Here is a 20,703-nt window from a genome sequence, read left to right on the forward strand (position 1 = left end):
AGTGTTAGTTCAATACTTACAGGGGCACTTCACTTATTCCTCCAGAAACTAAATGGAGCAAAACAATGTCCAATAAATAATAGTTTTATGGATTTGGAGCAGTTTAGCTGGAAAAACTCGACGCAGCCACACTAGCGGTCAATCAGTCTTATAGCAAATATTAAAATTGTAATCAGACATTTGAAATAATATATGGGAAAATAATTATTTGAAAAACATTGTTTATTTTTTTAGTATTGGATCTTTTGTGACACTTCAGTCTATACGATTAATTTTGAAGACATGATGGGCACTCACTGAAATGGCATTAACAAGGTGTCATTATGTTACTGACTGACCTGACCCAAACACAACGTTACAACATGACAGAAAATCAAAAACCTTACACATAAACAACAATAAATGTGACTAATAACATTAATCACAGCTCACCAATTCAGATATTACATTAAATAACAATAGTTTAAGAGAAACATTAATGCTAATAAACAACAAAAATCACCGGGGAATATATATAGCAGCACTGATGAAACTGTCAGTACTGCAGTCGTGTCTTTTCATTTATCTGGAGTCACTGATAGGTCATTTCATACATATGTCATCTCAGGTTTCATATTTCTCTTATGGGATTCACTCTTTGTGAAGATGGACAATATGAATTTTGCACACTCTTTAGGATTGAAAGTGGCCGGTACAATGAGATACTCTCCTGGTTCAAGCTTGAACAATCTCATTACATGTCTTGAATTGATGAAGTTCCCACTACCTTCAATGGGGCGTTTGCGGTAGAAGAACTTGTCCGGGAGCTTCACATCTTTCATCTAAAGGAGAAGTAAATATAAACTTGTATTCAAGCAACCAGTTTATTTAGTAAATATCATGTAATTTATGCATTTTAAAAGGAAAGTTGTACACTTTCGAGCTTGAATTATATTTTTCACTTGCCTCTGGTGGAATCTGTTGAAGTAGAAAATAGAATAGCACACCATTAATAAGTGGAAACCAAAATTACTGTGACTCCAATAGAGTTATTTGTTAATACTGACCGCAAAAACATTGAAGCCGATGGCATAGTTAGAAACTTCACTTCTGTTTCTCTTCTCATGGTTCTGCATGAGGGACACCAGTATGTTTTCAGGGCATTTGCCACTACATTCCTTATCAAGCGCCTCAATCCTCACCCGAAACTGAGGGTTCATCCAGAAAGAGTCTACAAGACATCCATTGAATCAGACCTTTGAGGTACATGCAGTAAGTACACATAAACATTCACACACACACACACACACACACACGCATGCACACACACACACACACACACCATATGGCCAATTTTATGCATAGACACCCAAAAAGCATGTTGGATGTTGTATCTAATATTTCTATTCATGCATGCTAGTATGTAATTGTATGAAATGCTCACATGCCACTCTCTCTCATTATATATTTATGAGCTACCTTTATTATTGAGGCAGCCACCAGCTGTAGTCCCATCAACCCAGCTGTCTTTGTAACATGTGGAAGTCCATTTGCATTCAGAGGAACTGTCCAGAAAATCAGGACTAAGGCAGCAAATATCAGTGTCTTCGAAGTTTTTGGTGAAGTCCTCCATTGACATCCTGCAGTAAAATATGAGTTACTGAAAACATTTGATTCATTAATGCAGCAAGAGATCATATCTGAAACTACAGTTAATGCTCACCAGAACTCCCCGTCATTGGCCAAAGAACGACACCTGGATCGCTCCTTCTCACTCACTTTGTCCCAAAATGGTGACCTAAAGTTATGCAAAAGCATATATTAAAATAAAATTAGCAATTGTACCTCAGAGTCAATTTAAAGTCCATTTTAATATTGTTTAACCATCTTTTTATATATTATCATACAGATTACAGATGTTTTAAAGTGACCATAGCACAAAACATCAGAATTCATCAACTCTTTCTAAAAGTAACTGATGTTTGTCCTTTGTTCCCCACCCAAATGATGACATATCCCAGAAAGTGATGTCACTAAAGAACTGGCTTTTTTTTTTAAAGGTATATTCTATAACAAAAGACTGACTAAAGGCAACAAAAGCTCATTCATTCAAAATATCCTTCAGTTAATGAGAGTTAGCAGTGACCGTTGAAGTAACTCATGCAAATTAATCTATGTTAGTGTGAACATTCCTTAACAAGACTAGACAAAATTTTAAACTAAAAACAGAAAACGTTTTGGCCTTTTATTTACACGAAAACAGCGTTTTGGGGGCCTGTGCAAGTTTTTGAAAACGATAATGTTATAATTTCTGTCAAGTACAAAAACGCAGATTTGTGAAAACGGTGACATCATGCGCATGTGTATTATGTTCAGTCTATAGGTCTGTAGTGTTTCTTTACAAAGTGACAGCGCCAACTACTGGCCTGGCATGAATAATACAGCGCTTTTAATCGTTTTAGCGGATCCGTGTGAATGGTAATACTTTTGACAACATTGTCATATGTACGCAAAAAACGCAAAGTAAAAACTTTTACATTTTTAAGAAATTGTTGTCGTTTAAACGTACCCTAATATTCAAAAAGGCCTGCACACTCTAACAATGAAGGAAAACTGACAATTGCGAGATAAAACCACTACTTCAATGAAAAAAACGGCAAATGTTTTGGTCACATGCAACGTTTCTCAATGCCATTGCCTAATAAACAATACTCAGTGTTATTAGTTATTAAAATGTTGATGTTTTGATCAAAGAAACCTAGAAAGAAAAAAAAATGGTATTCAGCTTGGTGAGCTTAATATTTTATCTAATATACTACATATATGATGGGGACAAAATTACTTTTGAAGATTTACAGTTTGAAAGCTAACAAGCTAACCGAAAAAAGTTATTTAGCATACTAATAACTTAATACAACACTCAAACCTCATTAAGACTTTTTATTTATTTTTTTATACTTAATATAATAGTCATGAATCATCTAGTGGTACAAACAAAGAGTGACGCTTGATCAGTGTTGTGATTAGTGAACCTATAATTTCATATTACTCTTACTTGTCACTCCAGTCACCGGTCCACTCGCCTTTTCCCCAAGGGTTCAACACTCTCACCAGCTGAACTGGTTTTTCTCGGCATGTTACCTGTAGAATACAACATGACATGACACCTTTAATGCATAAATACAGAATATGCCATTTGCCATTTCACCAGGGATATTGTGAAATAACATATTTACCTCAGGACTGAAGTGCCTAAACACAATGCTTTGAGTTATATAAAGTACAAAACATTATTTCAAGAAACTTCTCTTGCAAAATCACAGGCTTGACGTAAGAAATACACAGGAATGAATGCAAACTGAACAAAGGGCATACCAAAGTGTGGAGCTCATATGCTGAATACATCTGAATGCAATTAGTAAATAAATACTGGTGTACACAATAACAAAAATGGTTAATATGAGAACAAAGCAAGTATTGTTGTAGTTCAGGGTTGCCCGTCCTGTTCCTATAGTATAGATCAAACCTGCAGAGTTCAGATCTAACCCTGATCTAACACACCCATCTGTAATTATCAAGCGCTCCTGAAGATCTCCGGGAACAGGATTTGGCACCCCTGTTGTAGTTAAACACTCTATAAAAATCAACCTCAGGCTTATTTAACATTTTCCCAGGTGGTTACATGTGAAGACAGGTCCCAGAACAGAGCCTTGAGGGCACTACAGAACATCTATCTATGTATCTATCTATCTATCTATCTATCTATCTATCTATCTATCTATCTATCTATCTATCTATCTGTCTGTCTGTATGTCTATCTGTCTCCCTAATCTGATGGCACTGTAATCTGACATTTGATTCTGTGCAGACTTACCTTGTAAACCCCCGTCACTGTATATGCATGGCCTTGAACAATGCCATTGGGTAATACTGTGTTTGCAGATGTTTTCTGATATGGTATGAAAAAAAGACATATTGAATCAATAATGCTGCCTGGTGAAACATGTATCAGGAAATAGGAAAAGATTGTTTTTTTGTACAGCTAATGCTCTACATTGTTCCCTTACATTTTAGAAATGTTCACTATAGTAATTTGTATTTAATTGAACATTGAAATCTTTAATGCAAAATACTTTAGTGACAGAGTTTTAGATGGATATGGTGATAACATACAGTATGTCACGGTAATGAAAGGACAAGCCTGAGGTCACCGCTTACCCCCAGAAAGGTGCCACAGGCCATAAGAGCCTTTGCTTTTGCTGCACGGTTCATCAGGCTCCACAAATCAATAGAAGTTTTTGCTGTTTCAAAGTGCACGTGGATGCCACCAGTGAAGTCCAACAGAGCCTCAGATACAAGACCAGCGTGCATGTCAGCATAAGAGCCACACACCCTGTAAAAGTCATTCTACATTTCAATATACAGTGGACCAACAAGCCTTTAATGATTGATTCTGTGGATTTACTCAAATTGTTGATGATTAAAATAGACCAGGGGTGTCGAATCCTGCTCCTGGAGGGCCAATGTCCTGCAGAGTTCAGCTCCAACCCCATTTAAACACACCAGCTAATCAAGGTCTTACTAGAAACTTGCTAAACTCTGCAGGACAGTGGCCCTCCAGGACCGGGTTTGGACTGTTATCATTGTGACAATGTCCAGTACTTCTCTCTGTAAGGCAACTTCAGAACCAGGGTTCATACACAACATGAAAAGGGCCAAAATGTCTTGTAATTATGGTTAAATAATATTTGGTAGCACTTTATTTACAGTCTTGTTCCCCATGTACATACGTACTTATTATATAAATTACAATAACTGGGTAATAACTAGGTACTTACCCTGAACCTACCCCTAAACTTAACCTTTACCCATGTAGTTACCTTATATTACCAGTGCTGTCAGTGGGTAAGTACACTGTAAGTACACATACTGTAAAATCAAGTGTAACCTAATATTTTTATGTTCAATAAACAAACTTGCTTTTATACTATGAAAGAAGAATAATTTTAAGAATAAACCTACTTGGCATAAGCTTTCTCCAGCAAGGCAGGCCAAAACTCATTAGATGTTTTTGAATGAACAAAAATGAGCTTGCCATTGATTGTTGGCAGTTTGTCATCAATGACAACGTCAGTCCATTTCCCAAACCTCCAGAACTATACGAATAAAGCAGAAGGTTTAAGGACTGATCATTTGATTTCATAAAATGTATTTAAGTTATTTTGAAAAAGACCAAATAACTCACTCTAAAGTGAAATATCCCTGCGTAATCTTCACCAAATGACTGGCCAACTGGCATGACCTGGTCCATGACATCCTCCTGAAAGGTTAAAGCTCCAACTGAAGCAAGAAACCAGCAGTTTCCTAAGGTAAAAGCACAAACATTAGCAAAAATGTATCTTTCATTGAGTTAACAAAAGGCATTCTGGTCTATATAGAGTGATGCTATTTACTGCATAGATACAGCATCATTCAAAACCAACACCTACTGGAGTATGTAAATAAACAGATATAAGCATACCTAAATAAGATCCTTGGGAATAGTCAAACCTGGAAACCCCCTTAACAATGAGTTGAGGGTCTGCCACTATTTTCTAAAGGGAGAGAATAATTGAATTAATACATTATACAATGAAATTTGCCCTAAGGATTTGGGAACAACTGAAGACATTTAGACTTGTATATTGTATTTTGAATCTGCTTTCAAGACACTTAAAGGCACAGTACGCCTCTAGAGGTTCCTTTTTCAAAACAATAACAAAGGCGGAGCTTGATGATGCCGTGACTGAACGTGGAATCATGGGAGTTATCTTCTTCACCTCCACAGCCGATGGAAAGTAATCCGACGGGACTAATGATTGAGCTAATGTGTTAGTTTTATTAACGTTACTGTGGTATGAAGCAGGGCGGGCCGAGAGCCGTGGGACATTTTACCTTGTTTTTATTAAAGTTACATTTAAAGTTCACCTCCTTTCCTGAACTTATCTTTGTTACAGTTATGTTTGATCACTTAAATTCCCCTCTTTTTATTTCATTCTAATAAAACAGCCACAAGTGCTGAATTACTTCTCATACAGGTCACTTTATCTGGTAAATTACAATTGTGGGGTAACACGGCGCTGTTTTACAATCTTACTAAAATACATTTGAGTGTGTTGAAAGTTATTTTAACGTTACTCTGTGCGTTCGCTTGGTGGCTGGTATGAGACACTTGTTGCACATTGCAGTAACTTAGATCAATATTAGAATATCATATTATTAAAAGCTGGGTGACTTGTGTTGCTAAATGGCATGCACTTAATTTTAAAATATTTTGTGGAGAAAATGCTGTACTGTTACTACAAGCTCTTTTTGATCATGCCATGTTAACCATTTGACAAAATAGCGTTGTCTCTGAGGCATGGTACAAACATGTTACTCGCGGTAAATCAAGAAAACAAGAGATTCAAGCAATAAGACTAACCGTGTTGAACTATATAACAATGATTCGTTTTCTGTCGATAATAGTATCCAAACAGTTGCTTACCTATCTAATAAAACACATAATATATTAAAGCATAATAATTATTAAACACATAACATAATATACATATTATAAACAATATATTAAAGCGTCTTCTGCCGGTAACATGGATATGTCATTGACAGATGATCATAATGACACGGGCCGTTACACTGGTTAAAATACCTGATTTCTCTGTATTTAAACATTGTTGGAAACATTTGGGATCTTCCAAGTACACGTCAACAATATATACAACATTGTTTGAGTGTTTTTTGGGCATTTTAATCCAAAAATCTTACATATTGTGCCTTTAAGATGCCTTGCCACAATTGTAAATAAAAATATGTTGGGAAATGCTACAGATAAACCTGTTCTTACAAGCCCTAAGAGACATTTAGCAACAACTGATGATGGTAATATTCAAGCTCTTTTAGATCCATTCAAACAATAATGTCTATAAACTCTTCTTGAAAGTTTATGAAGGTCTGGAGATGGAAAGTCAATACAGGTAACTTACTGATGGCCTCAACCATTTGATTTGTTTCATATCCAATCCAAGTTTCTTCTTTGGGTCAATGGAGCTGCTGTCTGAAGGGAACTTCTCATCAACATATCTCATTTTATTGGTGAAGCAGCTCTTCTTCAACTCCTGGTAGTCCTGATCCAAGAATTTCAAAGGGACGTCAAGAGTGCCCGTTTTGTCTCTTGTGGGCTGTTCATCCCCGGGTATTCTGTTCACACGAGGTGGTGGCATTTTTTACAGCTGTAAAAGTTGGATTTTTAGGAAAAAATATAAAGAAAAACAGATAAAAGTGTTTATCTGAAAAACACTTTTTTCAAAAAACAGAAAAAAAACATCTGTTACTGGTGAGATGACACAACACTATGCTATTATATGTTTTGTTTCCAAAGACCTGTAAGAGATGAGATACTCTAGGCTTGTTAGACCTGTTTGGGAGGGAAATCTTGTCCCTTTGAAAGACGCATCTTGATCGCTTTTAAGAGACTTACAATATAATTAGTGATTAAACTCAGTTTTTTAAGATATAAATGATATACTTCACCTTCAAGGATAACAACTCACCTAATTGAGCAGTTTTCTCTTACTAGGTTTGACCGATTCTCTTTGTTCTGCCCTAGGCTCTGGAATTCCGCGCTCAGACCGAATGATGTTTTCAGAAAGGGTGTAGAGCAGTGTGTAGGTTTTGTTTTGCTCAGGGACACTATTGCGTAAACTGAAAAAGACTTCCAAATTCCTCCCACCTGTGCAGTTGCGTAACAGTTTCACAGTTATAGCCTTAACTCAATAATAATAATAATAATAATAATAATATGCAAATTAATGCGGAAAGTGCTCAAGGACTTCAAATGTCTTTTTAAGATTGTTGCTAAGCCAATTAATGTTTTGACGGAAAGGTTAGTGTGTTAGATTGGTTGATAAGATCACAAAGGGACACACAATAATGACCATAATTATGAACAGTAACTAAGAACATTGTGGCATCGGTCTAACAACAAACTACATAAAACTTAGACTTCATCTATAGAAATACACTTGTAATGTAAGACAGTAACATTCCAATCTTTTTTTTTTTTTTTTTTTTTTTTTGAGGTGGGGCAATTATAATTCAGAAGAACAATGAATCAATACTATAGTCATATAACTGAAACTTTGCCCGAATTACTTTGATGTGGAAGAAAAATAATTCTACAAGCAATACAATAGAATATTTAAACTTTTAGAGGAACAGTTTTATTCAATTAGAGCTAAAAGTCCAGGAAAACATAAACCTTTATTAGTTTTGATATATATTTTTAATATCAGAAAATGTAAAAAAAATCATGATTCATGTAAAAAAAAAATCTTGCATCACAATAAGTGTATTGAATTTTAGGTTTAGTGACAGCATGTTACACTGTTTAGATACAATTTCTGGTAAGCTGTTTTTTTATTATTGCTTGACACAAATTTCACGATTTCAATTCAATTCAGTTCTTGTGATTTGATTCAATATTGACTCATTTGGATAAATATTAGGTACACAAGATAGGCGTTAATTTTTCTCAAGAAAAAAAAAAAAAATCTCACCTAATGCTGTAAACATACAGAGCCTTATCAGCTGGTAATAAGGTTAAAATAACTCGTTTTTTATTATATAATATTTTAATCAGTGTGATTGATAGATATTATGTATGAGGTACATTTAGGTAAGCTGTAGGCTACTGTCTCTTTCAACATTGTTCATTCGTATTTTTATCTACTAGTAGAGATTATCGGTTCACGTGCCGCTAGGGATCTGTCACGTCACATTTACAAGCGCCCAAACGGTATTTATTGCTTGAATTTCGTAATAAAATTGACAGAATTTGAGAGCTGAGATTTTTTTATATCATAAGTAACCTGCTCTGTCTTGTCTGTCGGTCTCCGTGTCCTCTTTGTTTTTTCTGTGCGTGAGAAAAAGGATGTGTGGCGTGAGAGCGCGAAAAGTGTCAATTGCGTGAGTCTCACGGTGAATGCGTGAGAGTTGGCAGGGAAGACGTTATCAAAAATCTTTCACTATTGTACGTTAATTGTACGCACATTTTTTATGTGGAGTAGCCTATAGAATCTAAGTTTAAATCTAAGTATAAACGGGTATTCTTATCTCTCCCCCCGCCCCCAGAGTGTGGAAGAACAGCAGGAGGAGGGTCCATCAACTTCTGTTGCACAGATCAACACAGTTCAGTGATTTTCAGTAAATGCCACAGTTTATTTCTGTAGAATTTGTTTAGAACTACATTATGTAACTCTAATCTACTACTGTATTTTCAGTTGTCAGTTAAGGAGTTCTATAGACTTCATCTTATTAAAAAAAATAAAAAATAGAAAAAAACAGCAGTAAAAACAGCAGTGAATAAATTTACTGAAAGAATGAATGAGGTGTTTAAAAACCGCTTCCTCTTTAAAGGAAAACTCTGGGTTTACCGAAGAAAACCTGCTCCCGACCAGGTTAGGTTCACAGAGTAAGTTACCATGGTAACTGACTCTGAGTATAAGTTACCTCTCTTTCAGAAACGGGCTTGACTTAGCCTATACTCTGCTTTCTCAGGTTTGACATACCTCCCATTCTGAAACCGAAAACCCAGAGTTTCCCTCATTTCAGGGTTAACATACTTAGAGTTTTCACTTAACCTCCTTTCTGAAACAGGCCCCTGGTGTACACAGCGATACTTCTCGGCTGACTGAGGCAGATCTCAGTAAATGCTCTCACTTCTACCTGTGTTTGTTTTGAATGTGATGTCCATTATTTTAGTGAAATGCTGCCCTCTACTGTAAGAAACCCGTAACTGCAGTGTTAGTTCAATACTTACAGGGGCACTTCACTTATTCCTCCAGAAACTAAATGGAGCAAAACACTGTCCAATAAATAACAGTTTTATGGATTTGGAGCAGTTTAGCTGGAAAAACTCGACGCAGCCGCACTATCGGTCAATCAGTCTTATTGCATAGCAAATATTAAAATTGTAATCAGACATTTGAAATAATATATGGGAAAATAATTATTTGAAAAACATTGTTTATTTTTTTTTAGTATTGGATCTTTTGTGACACTTCAGTCTATACGATTAATTTTGAAGACATGATGGGCACTCACTGAAATGGCATTATGGCATTATGTAACTGACTGACCTGACCCAAACACAACGTTACAACATGATAGAAAATCTAAAACCTTTCACATAAACAACAATAAATGTAACTAATAACATTAAGCTCACAAATTCAGATATTACATGAAATAACAATAGTTTAAGAGAAACATTAATGCTTGTAAACAACAAAAATCCCCGGGGAATATAGCACTGATGTATGAAACTGTCAGTACTGCAGTCGTGTGTTTTCATTTATCTGGAGTCGCTGATAGGTCATTTCATAAATATGTCATCTCAGGTTTCTTATTTCTCTTATGGGATTCACTCTTTGAGAAGATGGACAATATGAATTTTGCACACTCTTTAGGATTGAAAGTGGCCGGTACAATGAGATACTCTCCTGGTTCAAGCTTGAACAATGTCATCACATGTCTTGCCTTGACAAAGTTCCCACTACCTTCAATGGGGCGTTTGCGGTAGATGAACTTGTCTGGGAGCTTAACATCTTTCATCTAAAGGAGAATTAAATATAAACTTGTATTCAAGCAACCAGTTTATTTAGTAAATATCATGTAATTTATGCATTTTAAAAGCAAAGTTTAACACTTTTGAGCTTGAATTATATTTTTTACTTGCCTCTGGTGGAATCTGTTGAAGTAGAAAGTAGAATAGCACACCATTAATAAGTGGAAACCAAAATTACTGTATTTTCTGTGACTCCAATAGAGTTATTTGTTAATACTGACCGCAAAAACATCGAAGCCGATGGCAAAGTTAGAAACTTCACTTCTGTTTCTCTTCTCATGGTTCTGCATGAGGGACACCAGTATGTTTTCAGGGCACTGACCACTACATTCCTTATCAAGCTCCTCAATCCTCACCCGAAACTGAGGGTTCATCCAGAAAGAGTCTACAATACATCCATTGAATCAGACCTTTGAGTTACATGCAGTAGGTACACATAAACATTCACACACACACACACACACACACACACACACACAATATGGCCAATTTTATGCATAGACACCCAAAAAGCATGTTGCATGCTGTATCTAATATTTCTATTCATGCATGCTAGTATGTAATTGTATGAAATGCTCACATGCCACTCTCTCTCATTATATATTTATGAGCTACCTTTATTATTGAGGCAGCCACCAGCTGTAGTCCCATCAACCCAGCTGTCTTTGTAACATGTGGAAGTCCATTTGCATTCAGAGGAACTGTCCAGAAAATCAGGACTAAGGCAGCAAATATCAATGTCTTCGAAGTTTTTGGTGAAGTCCTCCATTGACATCCTGCAGTAAAATATGAGTAACTGAAAACATTTGATTCATTAATGCAGCAAGAGATCATATCTGAAACTACAGTTAATGCTCACCAGAACTCCCCGTCATTGGCCAAAGAACGACACCTGGATCGCTCCTCCTTACTCACTTTGTTCCACAATGATGACCTAAAGTTATGCAAAAGCATATATTAAATATATATTACATGGGGTTATGCTCACTGAGAAACTAACAGCAGCAAATAAAGAGGAAAAAAAAAACAGATATACTTTTGAACTGTATGTACAAGCTTCTGTTGTAATTAGTATTTCACTAAAAAGTATAGTTGAATTTCCAATGGCACAGAATTAAATAAGATAACAAAAAGGATGGAAATAAAATCAGCAATTGTACCTCAGAGTCAATTTAAAGTCCATTTTAATATTGTTTAACCATCTTTTTATATATTATCATACAGATTACAGATGTTTTAAAGTGACCATAGCACAAAACATCAGAATTCATCAACTCTTTCTAAAAGTAATTGATGTTTGTCCTTTGTTCCCCAAAATATGACATTTCCCAGAAAGTGATGTCACTAAAGAACTGGCTTTTGTTTTAAAGGTATATTCTATAACAAAAGGCAACAAAAGCTCATTTGTTCAAAATATCCTTCAGTGAATAGGAGTTAGCAGTGACCATTGATGTAACTCATGCAAATTAAAAATCAACGGCACTTGACAACCTCCAGCGATTTAATCTATGTTAGTGTGAACATTCCTTAACAAGACTAGACAAGATTTTAAACTAAAAACAGAAAACGTTTTGGCCTTTTATTTACACAACAGCGTTTTGGGGGCCTGTGCAAGTTTTTGAAAACGATAATGTTATAATTTCTGTGTCAAGTACAAAAACACAGATTTGTGAAAACGGTGACATCATGTGCATATGTATTATGTTCAGTCTGTAGTGTTTCTTTACAAAGTGACAGCGCCAATGCACTGGCCTGGCATAAATAATACAGTGCTTTTAATCGTTTTTGCGGATCCGTGTGAATGGTAATACTTTTGACAACATTGTCGTCTGTACGCAAAAAAACGCAAAGTAAAACCTTACGTTTTTAGTACATTGATGTCGTTTAAATGTACCCTAAGATTCAAAAAGGCCTGCACACTCTAACAATGAAGGAAAACGTCTCGGTTACTAATGTAACCCTCGTTCCCTGAAGGAGGGAACGGGAGACGTAACGTCGACGTGACGACATAATTGGGATCGCCTTGAGAGACCAATCTACTTCGAGAGTATTAAAACGAGCCAATATTGGCATGCGATAATTGCATCTGCTGCTCTGCTTGCAGCGCGAGCATATAACGTGCAGCAGGAGCGTCGCATATTGTTTTACGCTGAGGAGCCGTGACGTGTTCGGCCAAACAGCGATGGTCAGCAACCGTGGCGACGGGACGTTACATCTCCCGTTCCCTCTTAAAGGGTTACATTAGTAACCGAGACGTTCCCTTTCAGTTGCTCACGTTCGACGTAACGTCGACGTGACAACGTAATCCTCGTCCTCGACGTAAACGTGGGATCCCTTGGAAAACGCCACGGTTGCTGCCACATCCAGCGCCCTACGCAGACTCTCAGGCCCCCAACTGGCTGGGGCGGAAGACCTGCATAGAGGGAGTTCAACTGCTGTTCCGTTATACCCCACACAGTGGAACTCTTGGATAACACTGGGAAAGCATGCCTTTCCAGAGGAGAGGGATACTGCGGAAGCCACATCCTGCCAGAAGGGAGGTACCATGTGGAGAATGCGCATATGTCCGACTGCAGAAGGGGTGCGGAGGAACTCACAGGGTTCGCCTAAGTGGGGAACTTGACTGGAGCAAAAAGCGCATGTATCCGTTCCAGTGGAAGGGAGTGGTGCAGCAAGCCGACACCAGAGCGGGAACTTCGGTGTTACCAGCTGGTTGAAGCGAGCACACAGGAAGAAACCGGCTAAACGTAGGCTATAAAACCTAGCGAACGTGTTAGGTGTCGCCCAGCCCGCAGCTCTACAGATGTCTGTCAGCAAGGTGCCGTGTGCCAGCGCCCAAGAAGAAGCGACACCCCTAGTGGAGTGGGCTTTCAACCCAGGCGGACAGGGTATGCCTTCGTAAGCCAAGGCGATGGCATCCACTATCCAGTGGGCCATCCTCTGCATGGAGACAGCCTTTCCCTTCTGCTGGCCTCTGTAACAGATGAAGAGTTAAACTGAGGTCCTGAGACTTTGCGTTCTGTCCACGTACAGAAGCAGAGCGCGAACGGGACAGAGAAAAGCCAGGGCTGGGTCTGCCTCCTCCGAAGGCAGCGCTTGCAGGTTCACCACCTGGTCCCGCAAGGGTGTGGTAGGGACCTTGGGCACGTATCCGGGCCGGGGTCTCAGGATCACATGAGAGTTATCCGGGCCAAATTCTAGGCACGATTCGTCGACCGAAAATGCATGCAGGTCCCCTACCCTCTTGATGGAGGCCAATGCAAGCAGGAGAACTGTCTTACAGGACAGGATTTTTAACCCAGCTGATTGCAAGGGCTCAAAGGGTGGTCTCTGAAGTGCCGAAAGGACCAGAGACAAATCCCAAGGGTATAGAGTGGGCGAGGCGGATTTAGTCTCCTCACCCCCCTCAGGAACCTGACGATCAGGTCGTGCTTTCCCAATGACTTACCTTTAACTGCATCGTGATGTGCGGCAATCGCGGCAACATACACTTTAAGGGTGGAGGGAGACAGCCTTCGCTCCAGCCCTTCTTGCAGGAAGGAAAGCACGGCTCTGATCAAGCAAGATCAGGGGTTCTCCTCGTGATAAGAACACCAGTCAACGAAAAGGTTCCACTTCAATGCATAGAGGCGCCTCGTAGAGGGGGCTCTAGCGGAAGTGATGGTGTCAACTACAGCGGGGGGTAGGTCACCTAGAACCTCTGAGTCCTGTCCAGAGACCAGACATGGAGTTTCCAGAGGTCTGGACGTGGGTGCCATAGGTTCCTCTCTCAGAGGAATGGGCCAGGGAGGGGCTGTCACGAGGAGCACTAGTTCCGGGAACCAGGTACGGTTGGGCCAATACGGCGCAACTAGCAAGACCTGCTCCTCATCCTCCCTGACTTTGCACAAGGTTTGTGCAAGAAGGCTCACTGAGGGAAACGCATACTTGTGAAGGCCCCGGGGCCAGCTGTGTGCCAGAGCAACTGGCAGTGAGACGTGTCCGGGGCGGCAAACAGATCTACCTGTGAGGTCCCGAAGTGCCTGAAAATCAGCTGGACCACCTGGGGATGGAGTCGCCATTCTCCCGGTTGCACCTCCTGCTGTGAGAGCTTGTCGGCTGCACGGTTGAGCAGGCCCGGAATGTAAATGGCACGAAGCAACCTCAGATGCTTCTGACTCCAGAGGAGGAGATGGCGGGCGAGTTGTGACATGCGGCGGGAGCGTAGACCACCTTGGTGGTTGATGTACGCAATGGTCGCAGTGCTGTCCGTACGGACCAGTACATGCTTGCCTAGTAGCGGCGTTTTGAAGCGGCTCAGCACAAGATGTACTGCTAACAACTCAAGGCAGTTGATGTGCCAATGCAGATGAGGCCCCGTCCACAGACCTGAAGCTGCATGCCCATTGTACGTGGCCCCCCAGCCGGTGGCAGAGGCATCCGTGGAGACCACAGAATGCCTGGACACTTGTTCTAGGGGAACACCTGCCCGCAGGAACGAAGGGTCCGACCACAAGCTGAGAGTTTGGCGACAGTGCGGGGTCACTTGGACCCGGCACGAGCCGCTCTGCCACGCCCATCTCGGGACTCGATCATGGAGCCAGTGTTGGAGCGGCCTCATATGAAGCAATCCGAGCAGCGTTACCGCGGCTGCAGATGCCATATACCCTTGGAGCCTCTGAAAAAGTTTCAGTGGTGCCGCTGTTCTGCATCTGAGCGTGCTCACGCAGCTCAACACTGACTGCATCACGCTGTCATGATGATCGAGTCCAACTCCATACCGAGAAAAGAGATCCTCTGCCCAGGGGTGAGTTTGCTCTTTTCCCAGTTGACCCGAAGCCCTAGGTGGCTGAGGTGACTGAGCACCATGTCCCTGTGTTCGCACAACTGCTCTCTCGACTGGGCCAGAATGAGCCAGTCGTCAAGGTAGTTGAGAATGCGAACACCACACTCGCACATGGGAGCAATGGCCGCCTCCGCAAATTTCGTGAAGACGCGGGGCGACAGGGCGATAGATTGGTCTCTCAAGCCGATCCCAATTATGTCGTCACATCGACGTTACGTCGAACGTGAGCAACTGAAAGGGAACTGACAATTGCGAGATAAAACCACTACTTCAATGAAAAAACGGCAAATGTTTTGTTCACATGCAACGTTTCTCAATGCCATTGCCTAATAAACGATACTCAGTGCAGGAGCCATCTTAACATAAGGTTTTGGTTATACTTCATATATTCAAGGAATTACCCCATCTTGATTGAAATTGAAAAAAAATTTAATTTCTACAAAATTACTTTTAAAGATTTACAGTTTGAAAGCTAACAAGCTAACTGAAAAAAGTGAAATTTGAAAAAACTTAATACAACTCTCAAACCTCATTAAGACTTTTTATTCATTTATTTATACTTAATATAATAGTCATGAATCATCTAGTGGTACAAACAAAGAGTGACGCTTGATCAGTGTTGTGATTAGTGAACCTATAATTTCATATTACTCTTACTTGTCACTCCAGTCACCGGTCCACTCGCCTTTTCCCCAAGGGTTCAACACTCTCACCAGCTGAACTGGTTTTTCTCGGCATGTTACCTGTAGAATACAACATGACATGACACTTTTAATGCATAAATACAGAATATGCCATTTGCCATTTCACCAAGGATATTGTGAAATAACATATTTACCTCAGGACTAAGGTGGCTAAACACAATGCTTTGAGTTACATAAAGTACAAAACATTATTTCAAGAAACTTCTCTTGCAAAATCACAGGCTTGACGTAAGAGATACACAGGAATGAATGCAAACTGAACAAAGGACATACCAAAGTGTGGAGCTCATATGCTGAATACATCTGAATGCAATTAGTAAATAAATACTGGTGTACACAATAACAAAAATGGTTAATATGAGAACAAAGCAAGTATTGTTGTAGTTCAGGGTTGCCCGTCCTGTTCCTATAGTATAGATCAAACCTGCAGAGTTTAGATCTAACCCTGATCTAACACACCCGTCTGTAATTATCAAGCGCTCCTGAAGATCTACAATAGCTGGTTCTGTTGTGTTTGATCAGGGTTGGAGCTGAACTTTGCAGGAAGATAGATCTCCAGGAACAGGATTTGGCACCCCTCTTGTAGTAAAACACTTGTCTTTCTATAAAAATCAACCTCAGGTTTATTGAACATTTTCCCAGGTGGTTACATGTGAAGACAGGTCCCAGAACAGAACACAAAGTTAAAGTGCAGGAGGTTTTAAAACTAAATGGACTGGAAATGATGCAATGGAAAAAGTGATGCTCCTATGGAGAACAAATTCAGAAAATCTATCTATCTATCTATCTATCTATCTATCTATCTATCTATCTATCTATCTATCTATCTATCTATCTATCTATCTATCTATCTATCTATCTATCTGTCTGTCTGTCTATCTGTCTCCCTAATCTGATGGCACTGTGATCTGACATTTGATTCTGTGCAGACTTACCTTGTAAACCTCTGTCACTGTATATGCATGGCCTTGAACAATGCCATTGGATAATACTGTGTTTGCAGATGTTTTCTGATATGGTATGAAAAAAGACATATTGAATCAATAATGCTGCCTGGTGACATATGTATCAGGAAATAGGAAAAATTGTTTTTTGTACAGCTAATGCTTTACATTGTTCCCTACATCTTACATTTTAGAAATGTTCACTATAGTAATTTGTATTTAATTGAACATTGAAATCTTTAATGCAAAATACTTCAGTGACAGTGTTTTAGATGAATATGGTGATAACATACAGTATGTCACGGTAATGAAAGGACAAGCCTGAGGTCACCGCTTACCCCCAGAAAGGTGCCACAGGCCATAAGAGCCTTTGCTTTTGCTGCACGGTTCATCAGGCTCCACAAATCAATAGAAGTTTTTGCTGTTTCAAAGTGCACATGGATGCCACCAGTGAAGTCCAACAGAGCCTCAGATACAAGACCAGCGTGCATGTCAGCATAAGAGCCACACACCCTGTAAAAGTCATTCTACATTTCAATATACAGTGGACCAACAAGCCTTTAATGATTGATTCTGTGGGATTACTCAAATTGTTGATGATTAAAATAGACCAGGGGTGTCGAATCCTGCTCCTGGAGGGCCACTATCCTGCAGAGTTCTGCTCCAACCCCAGTTAAACACACCAGCTAATCAAGGTCTTACTAGGCTTACTAGAAACTTCCAGGCAGGGGTGTTGAGGCAAGCTGGAGCTAAACTCTGCAGGACAGTGGCCCTCCAGGACCGGGTTTGGACTGTTATCATTGTGACAATGTCAAATACTTCTATCTGTATGGCAACTTCAGAACCAGGGTTCATACACAACATGAAAAGGGCCAAAATCTCTTGTAATTATGGTTAAATAATATTTGGTAACACTTTATTTACAGTCTTGTTCCCCATGTACATACGTACATATTATAGCAATTACAATAACTGGGTAATAACTAGGTACTTACCCTGAACCTGCCCTTAAACTTAACCTTTACCCATGTAGTTACCTTATATTACCAGTGCTGTCTTGGGTAAGTACACTGTAAGTACACATACTGTAAAATCAAGTGTAACCTAATATTTTTATGTTCAATAAACAAACATGCTTTTATACTATGAAAGAAGAATAATTTTAAGAATAAACCTACTTGGCATAAGCTTTCTCCAGCAAGGCAGGCCAAAACTCATTAGATGTTTTTGAATGAACAAAAATGAGCTTGCCATTGATTGTTGGCAGTTTGTCATCAATGACAACGTCAGTCCATTTCCCAAACCTCCAGAACTATACGAATAAAGCAGAAGGTTTAAGGACTGATCATTTGATTTCATAAAATGTAAGTTATTTTGAAAAAGACCAAATAACTCACTCTAAAGTGAAATATCCCTGTGTAATCTTCACCAAATGACTGGCCAACTGGCATGACCTGGTCCATGACATCCTCCTGAAAGGTTAAAGCTCCAACTGAAGCAAGAAACCAGCAGTTTCCTAAGGTAAAAGCACAAACATTAGCAAAAATGGATCTTTCATTGAGTTAACAAAAGGCATTCTGGTCTATATAGAGTGATGCTATTTACAGCATAGATACAGCATCATTCAAAACCAACACCTACTGGAGTATGTAAATAAACAGATATAAGCATACCTAAATAAGATCCTTGGGAATAGTCAAACCTGGAAACCCCCTTAACAATGAGTTGAGGGTCTGCCACTATTTTCTAAAGGGAGAGAATAATTAAATTAATACATTATACAATGAAATTTGCCCTAAGGATTTGGGAACAACTGAAGACATTTAGACTTGTATATTGTATTTTGAATCTGCTTTCAAGACACTTAAAGGCACAGTACGCCTCTAGAGGTTCCTTTTTCAAAACAATAACAAAGGCAGAGCTTGATGATGCAGTGACTGAATGTGGAATCATGGGAGTTATCTTCTTCACCTCCACAGCCGATGGAAAGCAATCCGACGGGACTAATAATTGAGCTAATGTATTCATTTTATTAACGTTACTGTGGTATGAAGCAGGGCGGGCCAAGAGCCGTGGGACATTTTACCTTGCTGTTTTTATTAAAGTTACATTTAAAGTTCACCTGCTAACCACCTACACTGGTTAAAATACCTGATTTCTCTGGAATTAAACATTGTTGGAAAGATTTGGGATCTTGTAAGTACACGTCAACAAAATATCTAACATTGTTTGAGTGGTTTTGGGGCATTTTAATCCAAAAATAGTACATATTGTGCCTTTAAGATGCCTTGCCACAATTGTAAATAAAAATATGTTGGGAAATGCTACAGATAAACCTGTTTTACAAGCCCTAAGAGACATTTTGCAACAATTCATGATGACAGGTAATATTCAAGATCCGTTCAAACAATAATGTCTATAAACTCTTCTTGAAAGTTTCTGAAGGTCTGAAGATGGAAAGTCAATACAGGTAACTTACTGATGGCCTCAACCATTTGATTTGTTTCATATCCAATCCAAGTTTCTTCTTTGGGTCAATGGAGCTGCTGTCTGAAGGGAACTTCTCATCAACATATCTAATTTTATTGGTCAAGCAGCTCTTCTTCAACTCCTGGTAGTCCTGATCCAAGAATTTCAAAGGGACGTCAAGAGTGCCCGTTTTGTCTCTTGGGGGCTGTTCATCCCTGCGTATTCTGTTCACACGAGGTGGTGGCATTTTTACAGCTGTAAAAGTCAGATTTTTAGGATAAAATATAAAGAAAAAGATAAAAGTGTCACATCTGGCATTGTTTACTGTTGGGATGACACAACACTATGCTATAATATGTTTTGTTTCCAAAGATCTATAAGAGATAAGATACTCTAGGCTTGTTAGACCTATTTGGGAGAGAAATCTTGTCCCTTTGAAAGACACATCTTGATAGCTTTTAAGAGACTTACAATATAATTAGAGATTAAACTCAGTTTTTAAGATATAAATTATATACTTCACCTTCAAGGATAACAACTCACCTAATTGAGCAGTTTTCTCTTACTAGGTTTGACCGATTCTCTTTGTTCTGCCCTAGGCTCAGGAATTCCGCGCTCAGACCGAATGATGTTTTCAGGAAGGGTGTAGCAGTGTGTAGGTTTGGTTTTGCTCAGGGACACTATTGCATAAGGTCCTCCCACCTGTGCAGTTGCGTAACAGTTTCACCATATATAGCCTTAACTAAAAAAAAAATTGATATGCAAATGAATGCAGAAAGCGCTCAAGAACTTCAAATTTCTTTTTAAGATTGTTGCTTAGTGTGTTAGATTGGTTGATAAGACCACAAAGGGACACACAATAATGACCATAATTATGAACAGTAACTAAGAACATTGTCGCATCGGTCTAACAACAAACTACATAAAACTTAGATTTCATCTATATAAATACACTTAATTTTAGACAGTAACATTCCAATCTTTTTTTCTTTTTTTGAGGTGGGCCAATTATAATTCAGAAGAATAAAATACTTATTGTTGTGTCCTGCTGTAAAAGCCAAGTAAAGCCCTTATCCGTTTAGCTTTTTCTGACATGATCATTTCATTCTAAAAGAACAA

General features: G+C 39.0%; 2 protein-coding genes across 3 annotated transcripts; both read right to left on the reverse strand.

The window, feature by feature from the left end:
* Positions 1 to 194: 194 nt before the first annotated feature.
* LOC311072080 (calpain-1 catalytic subunit-like) lies at positions 195 to 7,700 on the reverse strand. Its single transcript, XM_084096828.1, has 12 exons — positions 7,569 to 7,700; positions 7,002 to 7,247; positions 5,501 to 5,573; positions 5,225 to 5,343; positions 5,002 to 5,135; positions 4,198 to 4,372; positions 3,854 to 3,928; positions 3,035 to 3,120; positions 1,703 to 1,777; positions 1,459 to 1,619; positions 1,043 to 1,210; positions 195 to 821 (listed from the first exon to the last, which is right to left on the reverse strand). Exons 2-12 carry the CDS (start codon positions 7,236 to 7,238, stop codon positions 769 to 771), a joined length of 1,356 nt encoding a protein of 451 aa, XP_083952954.1. The 5' UTR covers positions 7,239 to 7,247; positions 7,569 to 7,700; the 3' UTR covers positions 195 to 768.
* A 2,330-nt stretch (positions 7,701 to 10,030) lies between these two features.
* Positions 10,031 to 20,236, reverse strand: LOC311072079 (calpain-1 catalytic subunit-like). Of its 2 annotated transcripts, none has more exons than XM_084096826.1 (12): positions 20,128 to 20,236; positions 19,595 to 19,839; positions 18,789 to 18,861; positions 18,513 to 18,631; positions 18,294 to 18,427; positions 17,454 to 17,628; positions 17,107 to 17,181; positions 16,125 to 16,210; positions 11,502 to 11,576; positions 11,258 to 11,418; positions 10,864 to 11,027; positions 10,031 to 10,765 (listed from the first exon to the last, which is right to left on the reverse strand). In XM_084096826.1, exons 2-12 carry the CDS (start codon positions 19,829 to 19,831, stop codon positions 10,676 to 10,678), a joined length of 1,389 nt encoding a protein of 462 aa, XP_083952952.1. In that variant the 5' UTR covers positions 19,832 to 19,839; positions 20,128 to 20,236; the 3' UTR covers positions 10,031 to 10,675. The 2 variants fall into 2 exon arrangements, with proteins under 2 accessions (XP_083952952.1, XP_083952953.1); XM_084096827.1 differs by having other exon boundaries at positions 10,031 to 10,629; positions 10,860 to 11,027.
* Positions 20,237 to 20,703: the final 467 nt, after the last annotated feature.

The sequence above is a fragment of the Abramis brama genome (genome assembly GCF_963993115.1).
Source record: "Abramis brama genome assembly, chromosome: 21".
NCBI classification, from domain to species: domain Eukaryota; kingdom Metazoa; phylum Chordata; class Actinopteri; order Cypriniformes; family Leuciscidae; genus Abramis; species Abramis brama.

Coding starts and splice junctions, on each gene's coding strand:
- LOC311072080 (XM_084096828.1), bottom strand. CDS start 7,238: ATGCCACCACCTCGTGTGAACAGAATACCCGGGGATGAACAGCCCACA. Junction 4,373..5,001: donor CTGGAGAAAGCTTATGCCAA/GTAGGTTTATTC, acceptor TGACTTTTACAG/GGTGTGTGGCTCTTATGCTG. Junction 1,778..3,034: donor ACCGGTGACTGGAGTGACAA/GTAAGAGTAATA, acceptor GCATAACTTTAG/GTCACCATTTTGGGACAAAG.
- LOC311072079 (XM_084096826.1), bottom strand. CDS start 19,831: ATGCCACCACCTCGTGTGAACAGAATACGCAGGGATGAACAGCCCCCA. Junction 18,862..19,594: donor TCAAATGGTTGAGGCCATCA/GTAAGTTACCTG, acceptor CTCTCCCTTTAG/AAAATAGTGGCAGACCCTCA. Junction 10,766..10,863: donor TCGGCTTCGATGTTTTTGCG/GTCAGTATTAAC, acceptor CTACTTCAACAG/ATTCCACCAGAGGCAAGTAA.